At 44.4% G+C, this 24,443-nt stretch overlaps 1 protein-coding gene across 1 annotated transcript in view; it reads left to right on the top strand.

Annotated features, from left to right (window-relative positions):
• LOC306941876 (ryanodine receptor 3) overlaps positions 1 to 24,443 on the top strand; it is a 302,817-nt gene that overhangs the window by 29,196 nt on the left and 249,178 nt on the right. The window contains exons 2-3 of the mRNA XM_079527516.1: positions 5,128 to 5,247; positions 18,023 to 18,127. Of these exons, the coding sequence (XP_079383642.1) occupies positions 5,128 to 5,247; positions 18,023 to 18,127 (225 nt within the window). The remainder of the gene's footprint in view (positions 1 to 5,127; positions 5,248 to 18,022; positions 18,128 to 24,443) is intronic.

Here is a 24,443-nt window from a genome sequence, read left to right as displayed (position 1 = left end):
TTTGCCGACACTGTCTGGTCCAACGTGCTCAGAATGAGAAGAGCCTCAGCCTCCTTCCCCCATCCATTCCATCACATGCAGCCACAGCGGAGGTCCACAGGAGCGGCGACTTGAAGTAATGTGTCATGCATGAGTTTTGAACCCCCCTGGGACCTGTCACATCGGCTTCAACGCTGTGCCTCCATTGGCCGTGCGAGAGAGAGCGAGAGAGAGGGCATGGGCACGTGCGAAACGTGGATGCACTTCAGACTCGACCTGCCTTTCTATTTTTCTTCTTTCTCTATCTCCTCCCACCCCCTCTCTCGCACGCACGCACGCACGCACGCACGCACGCACGCACGCACGCACGCACAGACTGGCTGCAATGGATTGCTCCACTGCTACTATTGCTGCTGCACTCTCTGCTCTCAGCACAACCCCCCCACATTAAATAATGCAGCTGGCCATTGTGCAGAAGCAGCCCCCCCCCCCCCCCCCCCCCTCTCTCTCTCCCTGTCCCTCTCTCTCTTCCTCCTTTCTTAGCAGGCCGCATCAGCAGATTCAGCCTGCTTTGCGATCTAGGAGGAGACGTATATCCAATTCAGCATTCACAGGGCTGCTACTATAAACACTATCAGCCCATTTACACAACGGCATGCAGTAGATGTTTGTTTTCGGTTGCCAACGGTCGCTCCACAGCAATACATAATTTGGGGAGACAGTAGTTGGCACAATTGCCGTTGCCCAGGGATATAATTGCTGCCATATACCTTTACAAAGAACACAGAACAGGCCTAAGGCCCATCGCTCATCTCCATTAAAGATTAATGCCATTTATTTATTCGACGCCGCCTATTTACGACTGTCTTCAACCTAAGCAACGTGTAGAACAGCGATGGATAATGGTGTCATTAATCATTCATAAAGTGCTTTGTGATTCCCTGACCAAGACCTTCATTAGCCATACCCATATACACCAATGGTGGTTTGGTTAGTCCGACGGCCCATTATTCCGAGGTCTCAATAGTCTAAAAAATGTTTAGGTTAGTATGAGGTTAGGGTTAGGCATAGTTCAGTCAGAAACACTCACATCAAAGTAGAATAACCATTTATTGCAACAAATGGAATATACGTATAGTTTAACTTGGCGTTAAAGGCTCTGCTCTCTGAGATGTTAACGTTTTCTAAGCAGCCCTTTAGGGCGAGGTTGCTTCTCGCCCTAAAGGCGTCTTACTGGTACTATAGCCATGTTTTGTATGGAGAGTATAGGTTGCTGCCTTCAGGAAGGAGATTTAGGGATATATCTTACGCCACCCCTTAAACCTTATCCCTAAACTAATTTGCCATTTTTTTACTATTTTAAAAAACCTTTTAAAATAGTTCAAATAGCTGATCTACAAGCTCACAATGTCTCAATGTAGATCGGCTAGTTGAACTATTTTAAAAGGTTTTTCAAAATAGTAAAAAATGGCAAATACGTTTAGGGATAAGGGATAAGGGTGATGGAGCCATGGTGTTCCAGCATACAATAAGGTCAGACTGAAGAGGTCTTTTGTCCATCCGTCGACTTTGAGGCTTAATCAGGATTTTGGCCAGGACTAGACTGAGCTGTGGACATTGCTCTTGCCTTTATGTTTTGTTGTATGTCATTGTATTTTCTTTTCTGTTTTGTGTTATTGTCAAATGTGTGTATACGTGTTGCATACAAGGCTGCTGGGTCGCAAGGCAGATTTCAGTGCAAACTGACAAAGTATTACAGTATATAATATCACATAATGTTGTTGCTGTTGGGCAGAAACCTCCTAACTCCATTCTAACATTTTGTCTTTGTTTCATAAATTAACGCCCTGCATTGATCACACTAACACGTCGCACAAACGTACAAAGACGATTTACATTTTAGAAGCATATATCTGACAGCTGGAAATGGAGATGCTATTTTTTTTTTTGTGGCTTTCGCCTTTATTTTTTATTTTTTTATGGAGGGACAGACAGTAGGCTGACAGGAAAATGGGGAGAGAGATGGGGGGGGGGGGGGAAGACATGCAGTAAAGGCCGTCGGGATCGGGAGTCGAACCCACGGCACACTGCCAGACTGGATTGCCAGCCAAGGTGCCTGGACCACTGAGCCATGGCCCAGGCCGAGATGCTATTTTTTAAGGATTGCCCTGATATTAGATAATGCAATGATAACACACACACACACACACACACACACACACACACACACACACACACACACACACACACACACACACACACACACACACACACACACACACACACACACCACTTTTAAAATAATATTACAGCCCTCTTTCACATTATGAACACATTCTAATCATTAATTATATTCCTTTAAAATGAACAGTTTTCGCATAGTACGTTACATACTGTATATATAAACAGTGTGTCAACAACATGAAAGAGGCTGGGTGGACTCCCAGGGATCAGCTGTGGATCGTTTCTGTTTGATCATCACATTTAGGGGTTTAGTGTCCAATTAGCCCGGCACAGGGAGGGAGTCAGCATAACTGGAGGAGGGTAAACAATGGATGAATGAAGTGGGTTAATGGATGTTTTGTAATCTTATTAATAATTCAAGGGGAAAAAAAGTCTGTATATCTGTTTATCTGCCCACTTTCTTAGCACTGAGCAGGACTGCTGCCCTCTTAGGCGGCCATCTCACGGCTTACAAGCACCACACATCTTAATTTACTTCATTTTCGCCAAAAATCAACTCCTAGCATCGCCAGCGCCCCGCAGATCACGTGTCACACAGTGAAATGCATGTTGGGAGCTTAGGCCTCACTTAGACCTTTACTGCATTGCTGTATGCTTGTTGGATGAATGTTGTGTAGTGTCATGGCCGCCCCAATGCATTTCCAATGGAAGTCACATGGTTTGTAGTCCACATTTTGGACTACAAGCTGTTGTATGGCTTTCGGCTGTGTTTCGACTGCGCCCCTCCCCCTCATACAACACAAATGTTGTGTCAAACCATGTGACTCCCATTGGAAATGCATTGGGGCGGCCATGACACTACACAACATTCATCCAACAAGCATACAGCAATGCAGTAAAGGTCTGAGTGAGGCCCTAGGGTGCACTCACACGGTTAATGCAATGCTCTGTGCTCGTTGGGTGTTGTGTCATGGCCGCCCAGCGGCCCAATGCATTTCCAATGGAGGTCACATGGTTTGACCCAACATTGTGTTGTGTGAGGGGGAGGAGCGCACGACTGCGCCCCTCCCCCTCACACAACACAATGTTGGGTCAAACCATGTGACCTCCATTGGAAATGCATTGGGCCGCTGGGCGGCCATGACACAACACCCAACGAGCACAGAGAATTGCATGAAAGGTGTGAGCTCAGCCTTAGAGTTTCATATATACTCTAAGGTTGGGAGGGACACAGATTAATGTATGGGTCACAGTTTTCTGTGCAACATTCCCCTTGCCTACCACCGACCGCACCGCTCCTTCCCTTTTGGAATTAGACCGCTCTCGCTGTTCCCTGGCAGCATGGGAAGACTTCTCCCCGACACGGTGCATACTAAAGTTATTTGCAAAGTTAATGTGATAAAATGAACATCGGAACGATTATCTGTCTATATCAGCAACACACGGATGTGTGTCTTGCAACGACGGGTCGCGTTCATGTATGTATGTATGTGTGTGCGTGCGTGCGTGCGTGCGTGCGTGCCCGATAGTATTTATGTGAGTCCCAGGAATACACAGACCCCCCCTCAAGGAATGCTTCGCGCACCATTTGCCTAATAACATTAATTCTGTGCCCATCCCAACTTCCCAAGCTCATCCGTTAAAGATTCCTTCCCAATCAATAATGTGATCTATTACATCGCATTACCCACACTGTACGGTACATAATTTGCCGTTCATACATTAGAACGGGTAAGGACTATAATAATCACAATCTAGAAAGTAACTTAGTACTTAGTTTTCAATCAATTGCAGTAAAAGTATCGAACATTGGAAATACTCCAGTAATACTCTAGTAAAGTAAAAGTACCTCAACATTGTACTTAGTTACTTTACACCACTGCACATGGCTGGCTTCGTGCCAAGTCTTGTCTTGTCATTAATGTATTGTAGTTTGATGTGTACAGTCAGGGAAGGCTGGTTATTAACAGAGCTTTAGCCATTCATTTTAAAGATGACTACGAATGCTGAATTATTCATGCTAATCATACAGTTTGTGGAATGACTATAATTGGCATTGCTACTGCCTGCTCAGTATCTCTGCCCAGTGTAACCAAATGTAACCAGAAACAAATGTCTAGTGGTATTTCTTTCTTGAAACCCTTGAACTACATTATGGTTCCATTAATCCAACTCAGAACATGGTTGATAATTTAAATAAACATGTTCTGACTCTGAGGTCAGCTGCAGACACTTTCATTATCTTCACGGAGGTCCTGATCCAGAAAAGATCGAGAACCGCTGCTCTATATTATATATCTTCACACACAAAGAATAGCCGATCTAGAAGCTCACAATTTATTTTTATTTTATTTTTTTGCCCCAGAATAGGCACACAAGGGCAGTCGCTCTCATAGTGGGGTCCGGGGCCCCTCAGGGGTCCTTGTGGAGTTATGGCCCTGTAACTCCTCATTAGGTCCCAGAGATTTTGGGCTCCATTTTCGTAACCGCTAAAGCCCTTATCCTTAAACTTCTTTGCCTTTTTTTTTTTACTATTTTGAAAAACATTTTTGAATAGTTCAACTAGCCAATCTACATTGACACGTTGTGAGCTTGTAGACTGGCCATTTTAACTAGTCAAAAATGTTTTGCAAAATAGTAAAAAAAAAAAGGCAAAGAAGTTTAGGGATAAGGGGTATAGCGGTGACGAAAATGGAGCCCATAGAATAGTATCAAATGGGGGTTTGTGGCCCAATGCTATGCAATGAGAGTCCTGGAAATAAAATAACTTTGAGAACCACTGACTGCGCTAGGGTTGGGATAGGCTTGTGTGTGGGAGTGTCGGGGTGTTCCCTCTGTGCCATACTCGCACGCACGCACGCACGCACACATGCCCAAACACACATCATGGCACAAACAACCCACACAGTGAGTGAGATGGAGAGATGAGATAAAGACTGATGTTCCTCCGTTTTGCCCTGACAGGATGATGAAGTGGTGCTTCAGTGCGTGGCCTGTATCCAGAAGGAGAACCGCAAGTTCTGCCTGACCGCCGAGGGCCTCGGCAACCGCCTGTGCTACCTGGAGCCCACGTCAGAGGCCAAGGTAGGCTCACACAATGACCAGTGGTGGGAAAACGTACTCAATTGTTTTTGCTTAAGTAAACGTAGCAATACTGCAATTTAGAAATGCTCCCATTACAAGTGAAAGTCCGGAATTCAAAATGTCATTGAGTAAAAGTGCAAAAGTATTGGCATTAAAATGTACTTAAAGTACCCATGGTAGAAGTAGGCTACTAATCATGCAGAATGTCCCATTTAAAGTTTTCAAATGTATAAACATCTTTTGAAAATAGCAGATCCTTGCAGATCGGCTATTTTCAAATGGCCAAAATCGAATACCAACGAAGTCGCCCTTTTTCCAACTCGTGCCAGGTGTACATCCGGTGGAACTGCTTAGCCTGGTATTCCTAAAGTAACTTAAGTAAATTATGCTTAAACGGTTAAATCTAACCTTATTCATAACCTTAACCTAACCCTATTCCTAAACGTAACCCCAGTAAAACTATGCCTAACCCTAAACTTATTTCTAACCTTATTCTCAGTAAATCAAAATAAAGAATATATCGGTATCGGCAGTGTTGTTGATAAGCATACATTTTGCGTTGGCTATGTTGGTGTGTTGGTTATCTGCAGCTGTAGATTCTGAACATTTATTTATTGTATTAAAGAAGTATTTATTTCCCTGGTCACAAACAGGTGAACAAACAAAACTAAATAAACATAATATCATTATCAGTATCGGCTATTGGCTAAATTGTTATTTTAAATATCGGTATCGGCCAATAATTTCCATATCGGTGCATCCCTACTAGTAACTAAAGTTTTCAATTAAATGTAGTGGAGTAAACGTATTTGGATCCGAAAGGTATTGTAGTAGAAGTAAGTAAGTATTGGAAATACTTAAGTAAAGTCGAAATACCTCAACATTTTACTCAAGTACAGTACTTAAAGGACCACTTCACCACTTTTCACCTATCTTCATATATGGCACAATGTTTGAGTGGTGCAACCACTCCCTTACGGAGCTATGTGTGTGGGTGGGTGGCTGGCTGGGTGGGTGGGTGCATGGGTGGGTATGAGCACGAAAACAGCATGGTTGTTTTTCACCACCTGTGCGCAACCTAACACACACACAAACACACACGCATGTATATATGATGGTTTCGGGTGTGCCAGTATAGTACAGTGACAGTACAGTACAGTAGAGGGTACAGTAGAGGGACCGCCACACGGTAACTCTGTCATTTCTCTGTCGTTTTGGACGCGGGGCGGCTCGCCGGAACCGGCCCGCCCCCCTGGCCGCGTTTCTGTGGGTCTGGAACTCCCCCCCACCCCCGGGGACCCCCACATGGTAACTCTGTCATTTCTCTACCGTTTCGGACGTGGGGCGGCTCAGTCTGTGTCTCATAGGAGGGCTGTGGGCAGTTCAGAAACCCGTCCACCAGTGACATCATCGATGGGGAATCCAAGCTAATAGAAACTGCTGGCTTTCTAGTCCTGAAAAGTTGCAATGGGAAAATGAATCGTTCTAAAAAGAAAAAAGAAAAAGAAATCGGCCTAACGATGATGTCACTGGTGTTTCTGCCCACAGCCCTCCTATGACACAGACTGAGTAGGAAAAAAATGGTGCCATTTTATCATGATTATTAGTGAGGACCTATTATATGAAGATTGAAAAGTGGTGAAGTGGTCCTTTAAGTAAATGTACTTGGTTACTTTCCACCACTGACAATGACTCTGTTGTTCGGTGTTGGATCCGAGGGGATTCATGTGAGACTGCAGTGGTCGTGTGATTTAGCGGCACGCCGGGCTGCTCTTGTTTAGCTTTTTGATCAACAGAAAACATAATGGACCTCACATGACTTACGGACCAATTTAGGTTCAATTTGCGATTTGTTTCTTATGGAGACTCACAAGTCGGTCTCTAACGGATTTGCTCAGTAGAGGTTGATGACAATATCCTGAACAAAAAATAATACATTAAATAAACAATTCCAAAACAAGCCCGACCTTGTTATTGCCGTATATTATGAATATACGACCATAATAAGGTTGACATTTTAGATAATATTAGGGGGTTATTTTACATAATTCAACCATACTTTGAGCCAGGACAAAATAATGAGCAGAGACATCAGACTAGTACTGTTTGCAATGGTAAAAAACACAAATTATTTTTTTCCCCTTTATATTCCTTGTTATAACCCTAAGTCCCTCTGCACTTACTACAAACATTTCTCTAACGGCTTCAAATACTTCAATTAGGTGATATTCAAGGACATCTGGCAAACACATCCAATGTGTTTGCACAACTTTACAGTACAGTCTTGGAGACTTATTAAAATTGCAAAATTAAGCACAATGAGAACAAGTCCTCTTCATCATAATTTCTATACATTGGTAACTCAAAAGTCTAACTTTTCAGTTTCCCACCGTATATGTTCCTTTACCGTGCAATTTTAAGTCATTGCAAGTACAACATTATTATTATTATGTGGTGCACGTAATAAAGGCTGTGAGAGAAGCCTTTTTTGAGGGCTGCAGGAAACATTGGCAACGTGTACTGTGATGTGATGTACTGACAGTCATTGTGTGAAGACGCTGAAAAGGACAAGAGTGATCTCTGAATTACAGTATCTGTAGTCGTTGAACGTATCTTGTCTTTCAGTCCTTTTCCTTCTTCCTATATCTTTGTTGTATTGTTTGCCATACCTGTACTATTTTGTTTGCAACCTTCTTTTTTCTTTGCTTACTTGCGTTTTCACGTGATTGTGTGAATTCTCAGTTTCTCACTATACTAACTCACTATACTATCCAATCTTGGCAGCATAGGGCTGGGCGATATAAAATAGACGATCTACAAGGTCACAACGTGGCTGGTGGTTTTTACAGTAGTTGAAGACGTTGGTCAGCGGCAGTTGTCGCCACTGTTCTATAGCAACCTTGCATTTGGAGTTCCCCGGACATAATTTTAAGCAGAGATCTCTGATCGTCTGGCAATGCGAGACATATTTTTTTACGTGACTATAGTATTGGGTAATCACACAAAGCTCACGGTACTGGGAGATGAGATCCATGGAACGAGCCATGTGGTAGTCCAACCTCTGCACCAGTCTTTGCTTGTTAACCCGTTTTGGGCGGGAACCCCTTTTGGTGTTAGCATTATGTTAGCTATTGAAAAATATCAGATCTACAAGCTCATAGCGCGCCACCGAGTGGCGCGCTACGAGCTTGTAGGTCTGCTATTTTTGAAAAATCGAAGAACCACTGACTTAGAAACATAGCTTTTTCAGAAAACTGTCAGGATGTAGAAGACATTTTTAGAATCTGATCTCAGGTCAGAATGGGTTAAGCACCACCAAACGGACAGGGCGACTTTCATCAAAAGGAGGAACGACAGACCACGCGGTCATGTTGACGAGACTATCTACCACCCTCAGTGACGGCCGCTCGTCTCTGTGGGCCCGCCGTCGGAAGGTAATTCCCAGAAATGATTACACCCGTGGCGGTCTCTTATGATGGATGGTTTCATAAACAGTTTGTGCTGTTGTTGGCTGTAATTGGCTCACCGTTGGAAATTGCAGCTGGACGCGGTGCAGCCGTGTCGGTGCTGACGCGTTCGCTCGCTCATGCAACAAAGTGCACCGCCTTAATGGTGACGGATGGGACGAGTCTTAATTATTTGCCTTTGCAATTAACGGCTCTGGCGCGTCTTAAGGCGTAACGTGAGCACATTATGAGGCACGAGGATGACCCTTTTATCCTCTCATCCTCGACCTTTTCAACACAAGCGTTAAGCAGAAATGCCGCCGACGGGCGTTCGACGATTGCCTGTTGGAAATGGCTGTAGTAAGCTTTCCGTGTCGCTGTTCGCCTTCACTAGCGCGCCATTATTGTCTCCCACTGTTGCAGAGCCTGTTGACAGCCAGGTCTAATTGGCTTTTTCCACATTGACTGCGCTTTTAATCATAATCCATTAGTACTGCCTGAGATTAATTTCACTGCAGCAAGCATGGCATGCACACACGCACACGCACACACACACATACACACACACACGCACATACGCGCACACACACACACACACACACACACACACACACACACACACACACACACACACACACACACACACACACACACACACACACACACACACACACACACACACACACACACACACACACACATCATGCCGTTGAATTGTGATTTAATATCAATGCTCTTGTTAGACATACATCATATGACTCATAAACTAGCAATTATTTCATGCACCTTTCCCCTTCTATTCTTGTCTATTTCTTGTCTATTCCATTTTTGTCTCCACCAGGCCGAAGGCATGGGAGAGAGGTTTTGCACTCCGTCCGTGTGTGTGTGTGTCCACACACTCACACACACGTTATCTGTTACCAGATAATATCCGGCACAGTTAACCCGGTCGATGCCAAATTTTGCACACACACTCACTGGATGCCAACGATGAACCTCTGCCTCAAATTTTCCAGAACGGCCTGTTATAGCGCCACCAGGAGGCCGACTTTTGAAAAACATTTTTTTTTATATTACTCCTCCAGATTCTGTCCAAAAATCCCGCAAATCGTTACACAATCTCTATAGTTATGTGTTCAAGGCGGATCTGTCCAATATTTCATATTCCATCCTAATTGGCTAACATTGGCTTTCAAAGTTTGCAGGATTGGCCTGTTTTCAACAAAAAGCCTCAAATCATGAACGCAGCGTGCAATTTACGTGAAAGTTTTCACAGACTTTCCTATTAGGCTGAGGAATATATCCCACCCTTTTCACATTGGCCTGTTATAGCGCCACCAACAGGTGGATTTTTGCAAAACACATTTTAGGAACAAAATGCCTCAAATCATCCAATTGCCATCCAAGGCGTAAGAAGAAATGGCACCCTTTTCACATTGTCCTATTATAGCGCCACCAGGAGGCCACAACCTGACCTGGCCTGGTGGAGACCTGTACCCTGAGGGGCACTTTATCTAGTTTTTTTTTAAACTTTTTTATGATCTGACAATAAGGGTTAGCCCTAAACACAACAACACAAGACAAGTCAACACAGAGAGACACGGAATTGTAGTCTGTGATGTTTGTGACGACCACCATCAAGGCAATTTGAATCTATAGGATGGAAGCCTGAGTGTCTGTGTGCACTGAATGGCTTACGGCCTTGATTTTGCAGACTAAAACTATGACGAAACATTTTCGCCAACTAGCCTTTTTCACTGACAAAAACAAAATAAAAACAAAATAATAACTAAGCTGTGACTAAAACTAATATTCTGACAATTTCATCAACAAATGAAAACTAGACCAAATTGTCAGGGAGGGACTAGTGGAGAAGAGAGCCGGTATAACGGCTTATAACTGTATATATGTAACTGTATAACTGTGGCTCAGGAGTTAGAGCAGGTCGTCCAATGATCCCTGGGTCGGTGGTTCGAATCCCAGCTCCTCCTGTCTACTGTATATGTCGAAGTGTCCTTAGGCAAGACACTGAACCCTACATTGCCTTCAGTGGTTGCCACCATTGGTGTGTGAATGTGGGAAGTGAGGACACTGGCGTTGACTGTTCACCGCTTCACCTTCCAATGTATGAATGAATGGACCATTGTAAAGCACGTTGACTAAGCACTGTGAGCATAGAAAAGTGCTATAAAATGCAATCCATTATTATTATATTAACCAAAAGATAAGTCATTCTATGTTTGGTTGCGCTCGCGTGTTGCACTCTGAAAATAATAGATCTACAGCTTGTAAGCTGTGTGAGCTTTTATATCGGCTATTTTCCAGCATGCAACCAAGTGTATGAATCGGGCATTATGACGACGCCATCAACTGTACTTTTAGTCCACTTTTCTTTTCCCACCAATAGACTACGACTAAAACAAAATAAAAACGTGCTGTCAAAATCAACACTTCATACAGGTATCTTCTCCTCTCATCCGCTCAGTGGGAGGCTGCTTAGGAGGAGGATCCTTCCTCCCTCCCCTCATCCTCTCAGTGGGAGGCTGCTTAGGAGGAGGATCCTTCCTCAGTGGGAGGCTGCTTAGGAGGAGGATCCTTCCTCCCTCCCTTCCACCAAAACCCTGGGATGGTAATTCCACCTGACATGCATGATGGATGCTCTTCCTGTCTGACACTCTGTCTTCATTGACTACCGTTTCGTCTGTATATGAGAAGGAGTTACCCCCCTCCCCCCCACCCCCACCCCCGCGGGCCTCAACCAGAGAGAGAGAGAGAGAGAGAGAGAAATCAAAACATTGAGCTACAACTAAAATGGTAATTTATAGGAGTGGGATGGGAGGATTTGCCTGGGATGCACCCGTACGTTTCTCAGTGAGCTAGAGACTGGGGGAGGCTGAAACGTGACTGGGGGACGGGGGATGGGGGACGGGGACGGGGATGGGGGGGGCGACATGGCAACATCAATCAGTCCATGAGTAGCTGAGTTGATTGTGATGTATGCTCAGGCACTCCTCTCCTCCACTGGCAGTGGTGGAAAGTAACTGAGTACCTTTACTCAAGTACTGTACTTAACGGTGGTGGAACGAAGCATTTAACTGTGGTATTTGGCCACTTGGAAAAAATAAAATAAAAAAAAAGTTCAGGGTACTTCCTCCACTATGCGCTGGTGTTATGAACACACAGAAGAATTCACACTCACTGTATGCCTGTCTCTGGTAGTTCCAATGACGTTCTGATGTTCTTCTCCTAATGACGGATATATATGACGACAGTGGCGATGCAGGAACCTGACGGCAATGCAACACAGGTCTCCAGTTGGAATCCTACCATAGCTTAGTCCATCGCTCACAGACAGACAGACAGACAGACAGACAGACAGACAGACAGACAGACAGACAGACAGACAGACAGACGGACGGGGCTTTACTGATTTTAGTTGCCTGTTGTACAAACATTGCCAAATAGTAAACGTTGACGAGGTTCCTCCGATTTTAAGGAGCACATTAAGAGGTCAACTCCTTGGGGTAATCAGCGTGAAACCCTTCTGTGACCTCCTCCCCAGAGGGTTGGAAACATAAACATGCCCCGGTGAGGAGCTACGTTCCTCCTCCATAAAATGCCTCCATAAAACAAAATGCAGCATCATGTAAAGTAGAGCTGTTTCGCTGCCGTTGCCAGTCAACCTGAAAGACCTCCGGGCTAATGGAGCTGACCTGTTCTGACATTCCATATGTTGATCTGACCTCATCAAACCCTGTACACTCAAGACACGCTGTGTGTGGGGGGCGCCATCCCCCCACTTCTCTCACGTCTAAAATGTGTTTTTGGGCAAAAATGGGTTTTTTGACTTGTCATTTGCTTTTATGGATACGATTAAGCATCGCAAACCCTGTTTCTAAATAGGCTATAGACATGTCTGCATGTTTTAACAGACTTACTGCTCTTGGCGGAACGTTCCGCCATAAGGAATGTAATTACCTTCCGCTCCTGGCGGATTGATCCGTCAGATAAGCTTTATTATCGCTATCAAACCCGATCGCTGATTTCTATTTTTTCATTATTATTTTGGCTCGGCCTTTCCTTCTTTAGCGATCCTAGACCGGGTTGCGCAACAGCGGTCCCGTCCACCTCCCATTATACAGGCTGACTAAAAGCGGAATAACTCCTAATCTACGGAGCTCTCCATGGTTTGGATAAAACGCACGATGTTCGGAGGTCTTTGCTGATTATCCGGTGGTCTAGATGGAAACATTGGTGCTTTCTAGAGCAAGGATGGCTATAGTTTAGCTCACTAGCATTGACGCTATTTATTAGCATAAAGATGGACGCCCACGGCCTGGGCCATGGCTCAGTGGTCCAGGCACCTTGGCTGGTAATCCAGTCTGGCAGTGTGCCGCGGGTTCGACTCCCGATCCCGACGGCCTTTACTGCATGTCTTCCCCCCATCTCTCTCGCCATATCCTGTCAGCCTACTGTCTGTCCCTCCATACAAAAAATATAAAATAAAGGCGAAAGCCACAAAAAAAAACATAAAAAAAAAAGATGGACGCCCACAACATCCTTTCTGTGCTGTGTGTGCACCCTCTAAATCGCCCCCGCAGCCCCCGGCAGTCTGAGGTTGGCTTTGCGTCCAGCAGGTGGCAGTAAACCTGTTAATAGTGTGTCTGCACGCGTTGCGCACGTGAACGCAAATGCGTGTTCTTGTGTGCGCGCACGTGTCTTACGGGGCGTCCCCCCACTTCTAAAAGTACAACTACAACACTGCTAGCGAGCGCGGCAAATGGAATGTTGACAGTTCGACCCTCGGCTTGTACGGTGTCGAAAGTGTCCCTGAGCAAGATCTGATTTATTTTGCACAAATTGTAAAAAACAATATTAAAGACAGTACACAAGATATGGAAGGGAAAGGTGCCAGGAGGAGGCAAGAAGCAACACAGGGGTCATTGCGCTGCGCGCACCTAGTGCTTGATGATTTGAATTACCATTCTGTCCCTGTCCCATAACTCAAATGGCGCTGAAGCGGCATGGCGACTCGCTCGGCTGACGACTTGCCTCTCGTATCCGACGGCGTGCCTCTGTCGTTTTTTGCCCGACTACTTCCTAACTTAATATTAGCGGCTCTTGTTTGTTCTCACCAAGCCGCCCCTTTCTCTTCATTCAATATTATTGTCTATTCACGAAGAACAATTCTACATCCTCTCGCGCTCATTCGGTTTTTCAAAGTGACTGTCCCACTTGGCAATTATTGATTGGACCCACACGGCAGTAGAAAACATTTAGCCTGACTGTTGACGACGATGGCTCTTAAGTCTTAACTGTATTTACTGTAGCTCAATACTGTCTCAGTGGCTGTCTGTCTGTCTGCTTGGCTGGCTGGCTGTCTGTCTGTCTGCTTGGCTGGCTGTCTGTCTGTCTGCTTGGCTGGCTGCCGCTGCACACAGAGTAGGTATTGACAGGAGCTGCTCTTCTGTTGCTCCTGGGTCTCAGGGCTATCTATGTCTTGCGCCACCCTTACCCCTGCCATTTTTTACTATTTTGAAAAACCTTATAAAATAGTTCAAATAGCCAATAGAAGCTCACAACATGTCGATGTAGATCGCCTAGTTTAAAATGTTTTTCAAAAGAGTAAAAAGAAAAAAAAAGTTTAGGCATAAGGGGTACTGGCGAAACTAGGGCCCTATTTTCGTCGTAGAAAAAAAAATGTTAGCCGATTTACAAGCTCACAAAGTATCTATATAGACCGGCTAGTTGAACAATTTTGAATCTGAGTTCTAGATATTAATCTGAGTTCTAGATATTAATCTGAGTTCTAGATATAAATATGAGTTCTAGATTATAAATCTATAAATTCTAGGCGCCCCTGGCCTGGATACAGCATTCATCACAAATCCTGCTGATCTCAGGCATAATGTTGTGTAACTTTAACCCAGAACTAGGTCGTCTAAAGTTGTGAATCGAGGCTAGTCTTCCTAGCTGTGAGAACGAACCATTTGAGGACAAGTACAGAGAAGCAGTGTATGTAAGGAGGGCAGGGCAGGGGCTTTCTGTCGGGATCATTTATCTTGTGTCCCTTTCCAGCTGTGTGTCTCCATCCTCGCCTGCTGTACACCTCATTATGTCCTGCAATCAGTCGGGACACATTTTTGGGTCATGTACCCATTTTCATGGGTCGAGTAAATATATTTTTATAAAACTACAAAAAAGGTCTTGGCAGACTTCTTTATTTTGTCTTTTTTTGTCCTACTGTAAATTAAATTAGTTTAAGCATATACTGTATAGTATATAGCTATAAGATATTTTTTAAAATATTTTCATGAATGGAAATAAACAGATACCTTTCACCGATGGGTACATCTACACTGTCGCGTCAAGAAACGCCTAGAGCAGGTGTCTCTTCCGGGGTTTTTAAATAGCTGGTGGATGGAAATGACGTTCGTGCACGTGGCTTCAACTTGTAGCGTTGGCAAAAAAAACAAACGGAAACGCTTTGCCGATGCTGCAAGTTGAAGCCACGCGTGAGCGTTATTTCCATCCACCAGCTGTTTAAAAACCCGGAAGAGCCGCTAGAACTTGCCGCTTCTTTGCGCGTATATCCCACACTCGTTGTGGGATAGTTGTCAGTGTTGCCAGATTTTGCGACAGAAATAAGCGACCAGGTCTATGAAAACAAGCCCAAAAGAAGCCACTCCACAAATAAGCAATTTAAATCTAATATTCATCAGCTGTTGTAGCGATCTACAAGCTCTCAACGCGTCTCATCATGAAAATAGCCGCTTGTAGATCTGTTTAAAAGGTGATTTTATATTTATATTAAAAAACAATAAAAATAACACAAATCTGGTATGGGGGTCCTTGGCACAAAATGTTTTTCAGATGGGGTCCGTGTGGACAAATATACGGGGTCTTTGACATGACAATGTTTGAAAACCACCGGTTTAAACAACATTTAGGAAACAAGCCTAAATAAGCAGCTACACTTTAGGTTAGCAGGGATGGACACTCGTAGAGAGGCAGGGGAACTGGGAACTGGCTTTAGGTTAGCAGGGATGGACACTCGTAGAGAGGCAGGGGAACTGGGAACTGGCTTTAGGTTAGCAGGGATGGACACTCGTAGAGAGGCAGGGGAACTGGGAACTGGCTTTAGGTTAGCAGGGATGGACACTCGTAGAGAGGCAGGGGAACTGGGAACTGGCTTTAGGTTAGCAGGGATGGACACTCGTAGAGAGGCAGGGGAACTGGGAACTGGCTTTAGGTTAGCAGGGATGGACACTCGTATAGAGGCAGGGGAACTGGGAACTGGCTTTAGGTTAGCAGGGATGGACACTCGTATAGAGGCAGGGGAACTGGGAACTGGCTTTAGGTTAGCAGGGATGGACACTCGTAGAGAGGCAGGGGAACTGGGAACTGGCTTTAGGTTAGCAGGGATGGACACTCGTAGAGAGGCAGGGGAACTGGGAACTGGCTTTAGGTTAGCAGGGATGGACACTCGTAGAGAGGCAGGGGAACTGGGAACTGGCTTTAGGTTAGCAGGGATGGACACTCGTATAGAGGCAGGGGAACTGGGAACTGGCTTTAGGTTAGCAGGGATGGACACTCGTATAGAGGCAGGGGAACTGGGAACTGGCTTTAGGTTAGCAGGGATGGACACTCGTAGAGAGGCAGGGGAACTGGGAACTGGCTTTAGGTTAGCAGGGATGGACACTCGTATAGAGGCAGGGGAACTGGGAACTGGCTTTAGGTTAGCAGGGATGGACACTCGGAGAGAGGCAGGGGAACTGGGAACTGGCTTTAGGTTAGCAGGGATGGACACTCGTATAGAGGCAGGGGGACTGGGAACTGGCTTTAGGTTAGCAGGGATGGACACTCGTAGAGAGGCAGGGGAACTGGGAACTGGCTTTAGGTTAGCAGGGATGGACACTCGTAGAGAGGCAGGGGAACTGGGAACTGGCTTTAGGTTAGCAGGGATGGACACTCGTAGAGAGGCAGGGGAACTGGGAACTGGCTTTAGGTTAGCAGGGATGGACACTCGTAGAGAGGCAGGGGAACTGGGAACTGGCTTTAGGATAGCAGGGATGGACACTTGTAGAGAGGCAGGGGAACTGGGAACTGGCTTTAGGATAGCAGGGATGGACACTCGTAGAGAGGCAGGGGAACTGGGAACTGGCTTTAGGATAGCAGGGATGGACACTCGTAGAGAGGCAGGGGAACTGGGAACTGGCTTAATTGTCGAATTGGGATATAGGGGAGGAAAATATTTTTCTTTTGTCTTGGTGGGGCGTGGGGTGTTCAGCAGCGTAGTCTTTTCATTATTTGTTTTTGTACCTCTTACATGCCAAACAATAGACCACAGATCTTATGCTGTATCAGCTTTAAATGTGGATCATGTGGATCTACAAGCTCATCATCGCTATGAGCTTGTAGATCTGCTATTTTTGAAGAGCCAACCAATGTTCTATGTAGCTAAAATCTAAAGTGACACAGATGCTTTCCTTGTTTGAAGGGGTTAATGTTCCTTTTCTTATGTCGAACATTTTCAAGTTTTTAGTGGCTATCTAATCAGAATATGTGTAATATTGTAGTTAATTGCAGCAGTTTTGTTGACTTACAGTAGAGGCAGCTGGTATTAACGACACCAATCAGTTAAGGGATCATTCTTAAAGTGTAGACGCCAGATGTGAAAGTAGACCGGTGCGGTCTGGTATACTGAGTGAGTGGCCGCGGTACACAGGCTTGGAAGTACCGGGAAGAGGAGATAGACGCCAGCTGCCTGACAAAGGCCAATACACCCCATGTACAATCAATCACAGAGCACATTTCCAACAAGGAAACGCATCTGGTGGTGCAGGTGTAAAGTACATTACCTGTCCATCATATAGGTACGTTTCAAGTAAGGTTTCCACTGCAGCCCATCTGGCTTGATCTGGCATCTATATCTATACTGTACAAACACAATAGGCTCTAGTATGTACACAGAACAACTCTTATTCTTCCGGGCTTTGTGTTTATGCTATTACCCTGGCTCTGCTCTAATTGAGAGCAATTTAGAAGACAGTACACAGGATATTTAGGGTTAGGTTTAGGTATAGTTTTACTGAGGTTAGGGTTAGGGTTAGGTTTAGGCTGTCAATCACAGCGACTGGCCAATCACAGCGCGTCCTTGCACAACACTGAACTACACCCAAGCTGGTTGTCTGTGAACATACTGTATTAGCCAAATGTAAACTAATATGATAAAACACTTACAGTATATGTGGTATATGTTGATTTGTGAGCTAAATCCTTCTGTATCTCAATTCTAAAATGACTGTATTCCTTTTTTTTTTTTTTAGTTTGTACCTCCAGATCTGTGCATCTGTAACTTTGTGCTGGAACAGTCTCTGTCAGTGAGAGCTCTCCAGGAGATGCTGGCTAAGAGTGGGCTGAACAGTGAAGGGGTAAGTGAAAGTGAAAACACACATATCTTCACGCACGCACGCACGCGAGCAAACACACACACACACACACACACACACACACACACACACACACACACACACACACACACACACACACACACACACTACAAAGCAAAGAGACTCAGTGGAGACCGTAAGAATGAGACAGAGCTTGCACTCTTCATAGTACGGTACAGTTGGAGGCCATCGATATTGTCCTTTTCTTTTTGCTGAGGTTTGCGTAATCTGCGCAAAAGGACAGTTAACCCATTTTGGGCGGGAACCCCTTTTGGTGTTTTAAACATTATGTTATAATTTAGCTATTGAAAAATAGCAGATGTACAAGCTCATAGCGCGCCACCGAGTGGCGCGCTACGAGCTTGTAGGTCTGCTATTTTTGAAAAATCGTGAAAATATTTATTTCAGAAAACTGGAGGATTTAGAAGATTTTTTTTAAATTTTGAGGTCAGGCCTAAATGGGTCAAATGATAAGGGACAATATCGGTGGCACCCAACTGTATGTCATTCCAACATATTGTCGCTGTCGGGCAGAAACCTTGCATCTCCATTATTTAAACTTTGTACGCTTTTTTTGTTCTTCTATAAACGAATGCCCCACTAGGTCGTAGAAGAGTGTCTCACAATGGTCTACCTATACAGTTTTCTTAAAGGCGTAGTGAAATGAAAAATACATTTTCACACTTTTTAGACCATATCCGTGGTCATCATATGGGCATACCTAACAATGGATGCCAAAAAAATGGGCAAATTCTCATTTGTGTGTATTTTTATATCAAAAGTCCATAAAAATCGAATTTTTATTACTTCCTGAAAACGAAAGCGTGCTGCGTGATGACGTGTCGAGGCCCACATCGATAAAAGCCAATAAAAATGAAGCTCACCCGTTGAATTCCCCATACTTGCGCATCCGTCCAACACAGCTGCTACTGATTACAGAAATCCTCCGTTTTTATTCCCATTCAAGATAACATCCAGACAGTGTATTACTCGGTTTCAACTTAATCATCACGCTAAAATATGTCTCTGAAAACATTATAGGGTAGAAATAAGCCACATATCAGTAAACTGGTACAGCTGGCCGACTATCTGACTTGTAAACAAACACACTCCGTGCGTACTGCGTGTAGCATAGCTACCGTCCCTAGCTACCGTCCCATCGCCTGAAGGGATGCGGCGCTCTGATTGGTTCAGAAACTTCAGAGCGGTGTTTCAACTTGAAACCGTCTGAAACTTCAAAATAAAATTTCCACCATTTCCGTTTCACTACGCCATTAACCTCATCTGATGTTCCAAGAACGAGTGGTAGAGGTGAAAAATGACATAACTCCATTTCCATCCCACCACAGCTCCTAAAGGGGTTTAAAGTACCCAAAGTCAAAGCACTCATTATTGCAGTATGTCCCATTTCAAGTTTTCAACTGTACACAAATCTTTTGAAAATAGCAGATCTACAAGCTCACAATGCATACATGTAGTAGAGTAAAAGTACAATATCAGCATTTTGAAATGCAGTGGAGCAGAAGTACAAATATTGGAAATTGGAAATACTCAAGTAAAGTATAAATACTTTGAAGTACAGTACTTTAGTAAATGTACTTAGTTACTTTCCACTACTGGCTTTGGACATACAAGGTTTCCGCCCCCGAGCCTATAGTGTACGCCATCCTATTCATCGGAGATGTGCAGGGCCAAAGATAGCAGGGCTGTACAACTGTTTATGGGCACAAGTGGCCAGTTGACATGAACGCTTAAACCTGTTTAGTCCCTGTGAAGAGATTAATGACTGAATTAGGCCCATTATTATATGGCTCCGGGTCTCTAGCCACAGCGAGGTCCGTAACCTCATGAATATTAACGTCGATGAAGGGAATAACCAGGCATTAATGCAGCTTTTCTTAAGTGCACCCCCCTCCTTTGGACGTTCGATCGAGGCTTAGGGGTGAACTTTATGGGTCGGCCCCATCATATCCCTCTCCAGAAATATCACTAGAATGTTGTGAAAGCAAAGAGGGAGCTCGGCCCCGCGACGAGGCAATTCCCCATGCAACGGTGGTGTGCCCGTTAGACTTCTCTTTGCAGTTGTCGCCCATTTAAGTAATAGAATGACAGAAGTGTATTATTGACAAATGCAGCGTGTCTAATGACAAACATTGGGATGGATTTTCCCAGCAACGGGGGGTTTTCTCATTCAACTGCTATAATCTCCGCTCCATTACGGCTGTTTTAATTGTCTACATTATATTGCAAGTGTGTCGTTTGCTTTCCCATAAGCTGTGACGGACGTCTAATTCTTGTTCTATTTTCTGTCAAACGATTTCCATTTTTCCAATTTCCTCATGTTAGACACGTCTCCCGGACGGAAGGGTATGTCTGCCATTCATTGCCATCATTCTCCTCCCGACCTTAAGAATGCATGGCAACAGCTGTAGACGTGTACAGTAGTCGCTCACAGTGGCACTCGCCTTCTCCAATAGGCCTCTACTTTACTACAGGGGTTCTCAACCCGTGGGTCGCGACCCCTTGGGGGGGGGTCGCCAAATTATTTTAGGGGGTCCCCAAATTATTAAAAAAAAAAAAAATGTTTTTCTTTTTTTCATGGTTTTTCAAAAATAGCAGACCTACAAGCTCGTAGCGCGCCACTCGGTGGCGCGCTATGAGCTTGTAGATCTGCTATTTTTCAATAGCTAAATTATAACATAATGCTTAAAACACCAAAAGGGGTTCCCGCCCAAAATGGGTTATGGTTATTGTAGCAGTCAATTTATATTGGGGGTCGGGAGGGGGCGGGGCGGGGGTCCCGAGACGTTGCCAAAGCATTTCCGGGGGTCCCCGGCCAAAAACGTTGAGAACCCCTGCTCTACTACACACAGTAGTGTATAAAAATGAACCCATACGGTCCATTTTTACGCTTTTTTAGAGTTGAATTAAACGCCGAATTTCACCGAGTATAAAGCCAGAATGCTCACTCCGACCATCTCTTGTTCCAGGGTTTTTACCGGTAAGAGTTTGCACCGACGCAAACGAAAAGCCACACCGTGGCCCCACACATTATGCAAAGGGCCGGAGCTTATGTTGTTGAAAAGAGCGATGGATGGCGTTATGGATTTACTGTGCGGGGCCGAGTGAACAGACCGAGCGCTCACCGAGCTGACAAATGGAGACGAATAGAGATCAGTGCAGACTTTTCATTAAGGGTCCCGCACATATACTGTACACACAGCGGCTGCCCCCCCCCTCTCTCGCCGACACTTGGATTAGCGTCAGATTAGCGTTAGACGTGTCCTAAAGGGGGGGATACAGATGGATGTGGCGGCTGCGGCATCATTTGTTTTTTACTGCTGGGTCGTGCAGCGCGGCGGCCCCCACCCTTATACAGATAAAGCGCTCGTTTGTCACGCCATGCCCGTTCTCGTTCACGGCAGCTGGATGCTTGGGAGAGACGACGCAAATAGATCAGTATAAGGGAGGCTTAGGGTTACTCCGTGCTGAAGTCTCAGACATTAATAGAGATCAGGGGTGTTATTTACGAACCATATCATTTTCTAAGCATGATTTAGTCCAAAAAAGCTCCAGCGTTGACAGTCTTTTCAGCATCGGCCCGCTCTTCTTCCCCTTTCATGCCAAACTGCTAATGACGCGGTGAGAATTTCCATGAATCCTCGAGCCGTCGAGTCTCTTATTCATAGACTTGACTCGTCAGATAAATTGACTCGTCGTCGTGGCCACACTGAGGACTCCCGCCGCTGCAGTGGGAGGACTCAATCACAGCGGTGCGAAAAGGGCTCACTTATTTTTTTATATAGTTGGGTGCCACCGATATTGTCCCTTATCATTTGACCCATTTAGGCCTGACCTCAAAATTTTTAAAAATCCTTCTAAATCCTCCAGTTTTCTGAAATAAATATTTTCACGATTTTTCAAAAATAGCAGACCTACAAGCTCGTAGCGCGCCACTCGGTGGCGCGCTATGAGCTTGTAGATCTGCTATTTTTCAATAGCTAAATTATAACATAATGTTTAAAACACCAAAAGGGGTTCCCGCCCAAAATGGGTTAACTGTCCTTTTGCGCAGATCACGCAAACCTCAGCAAAAAGAAAAGGACAATATCGATGGCCTCCAACTGTAGAGAAATGCTCTGTTACACAGTGAAAGTCCGGAATTAGAAATGTACTTCAGTAAACGTGCAAAAGTATTGGCATCAAAATGTACTTAAAGTGCCAAAAGTACTCATTGTGCAGAATGTCCCGTTTTAAGTTTTCAAATGTATAATTAAGCAATAAGCCACGAGAGGTCTCAGGTTACCGGGTATTTTACAATGGCTGGGGGCGTAGGCAGACCCGACGCGGAGCGGAGGGTCTTCTACCCCCCAGCCATTGTAAAATACCCGGTAAGCTGGGGCCTCGAGTGGCTTAGTGCTTTTCTAAAACGGTTACAAACATATAGCAATATTAACCTAATACAACTATTAAATTCACAAAAGTAGCTACGCTTTGCGCCACCAGAGCGAGCCACATCACTTCCTTGTTTTGCTCGGCAAGTAGGCTATGTGACGGGAGAATAGCGCTTGATGTCTTTACGGGGCTGCCTGGAGCCACACATTCACAGTCATATGAGCCGGGCGGTGGTTAGACGCCTGCAGGGCATGGGTTTGTAAGGTAATCAAGCGCTCCCCTTCCCCAGTACAGCTACAGAGATGCAGAATCAGGTGGGAATGATATAAAGTGATTGAAGGTGTGGGTTATCGGTGAAATTTACACCGGTCACGTGACGGTAACCAGCCAATCAGAATCAAGTATTGGGACTAAGCGTTTTAGAAACATCTTTTGAAAATAGCAGATCTGCAAGTTCACAATGTGTTGCGTCACAATGCATTGTGAGCTTGTAGATTTACAAGGCTATTTTCAAATAGCCTTGTAAATCTATTTACAAGGACATTTTCAAATTAATGTATGTTTTGTAATAATAATCTAACTATTAATAATTAGTAACTATTAACTAAAGTTTAGTAAAAGTAAAAGTATTGGAAATTGGAAATACTCAAGTAAAGTGCAAATACTTATGCAAATGTACTTAGCGGTAGTTACTTTCCACCACTGACTAAATCAAATCAAGCCCATTGGTTCTGCCGACGCTGTGGAGACTGTACACGCGCTCGCTGGCAAGGGATTATGGGAAGCTGCAGAGGCAGGCGGGTTGCTCAAGATATCAAATGCTATAAATTAAGGCTGAAGAAGACATTTTTAAACGCTTGTCCATTCACACAACTCTTGCATCAGCACCATTTTTGGGACATAACCCCTGCTTCAATCTACTTAATGCAAAGCTTAACGTTGTAAATGTCTTAGCATAATGTAAGCTTTATATACCATTTCTTGGCATATTCAATAAGCCAAGGTTTGCCAAGAAATGGTATCGCCAAAAAGCATAACAACTTGGATTTCTGGAGATGGAGTGCCTTGGCGTGTTTTGGTAGCAATTATTTGAATGACAATGGTCCAGTAAAATGTGATATTCATGACTAACCCTCACCTCTGGTCATTCATTTGTATCAACAATAATTGTTTATGGCCAGACAGAATTTACACGCACGCACGTGCAGGGAAATGTAGACTGAAACAATATTACACGAGAGGGTGTGAGTACTTCACCGATGCTTTCTTTGGCGTGCCAATAATCACGGTAACGCACGCCGCACACCCTCAAGTGTAATATTGCGATTATACAACAGTTACCATCACAATTAAACATATCCAAATGTATTCATATTGCGGGACAAAGTCAAATGTCTCTCTATCTAAAAATAACAGTTTTCTGCGAGTCTGCTCTGCCAGGCTCTGTCTGATCAGCACAGCTGATCCTTATATAGTTTGATTAGGTGTGCTGCCATGCTCGTTTGAAGCAGGTACATGGCTATTTCAACCAATCGGATTGCTTCGTCGGAACTACCTGTTGTATAATGTGCCTGATTTAATAATATCACAATTGAACACATAATGTATGTTGACTGCATTTGTTTATATTTTGGGGTAAGTGTTCTCATAATGTAAAAAAAAAAGTCAGCATAATCTGCATAGTCAGCTACAAGCTCACAATTGCGATGCATTGTGAGCTTGTAGCTCGGCTATTTTTCTATTTCTGTCGTATATAGTAGCCTACAGTATATAGCGTTGACCCATTGAAAACACGAAAGCGTCTGTGTCATTTTAGATTTCAGCGTTGGCTGTTAAAAAATAGCAGATATTCAAGCTTGCAGCGTGTCACTTCGTGCCACGCTGAAAGCTTGTATATCTGCTA

Source organism: Electrona antarctica (assembly GCF_951216825.1).
Source record: "Electrona antarctica genome assembly, chromosome: 18".
Taxonomy (NCBI): Eukaryota; Metazoa; Chordata; class Actinopteri; order Myctophiformes; family Myctophidae; genus Electrona; species Electrona antarctica.
Note: the sequence above shows the minus strand (reverse complement) of the source record. Positions and strands in the feature narration are given on the sequence as shown.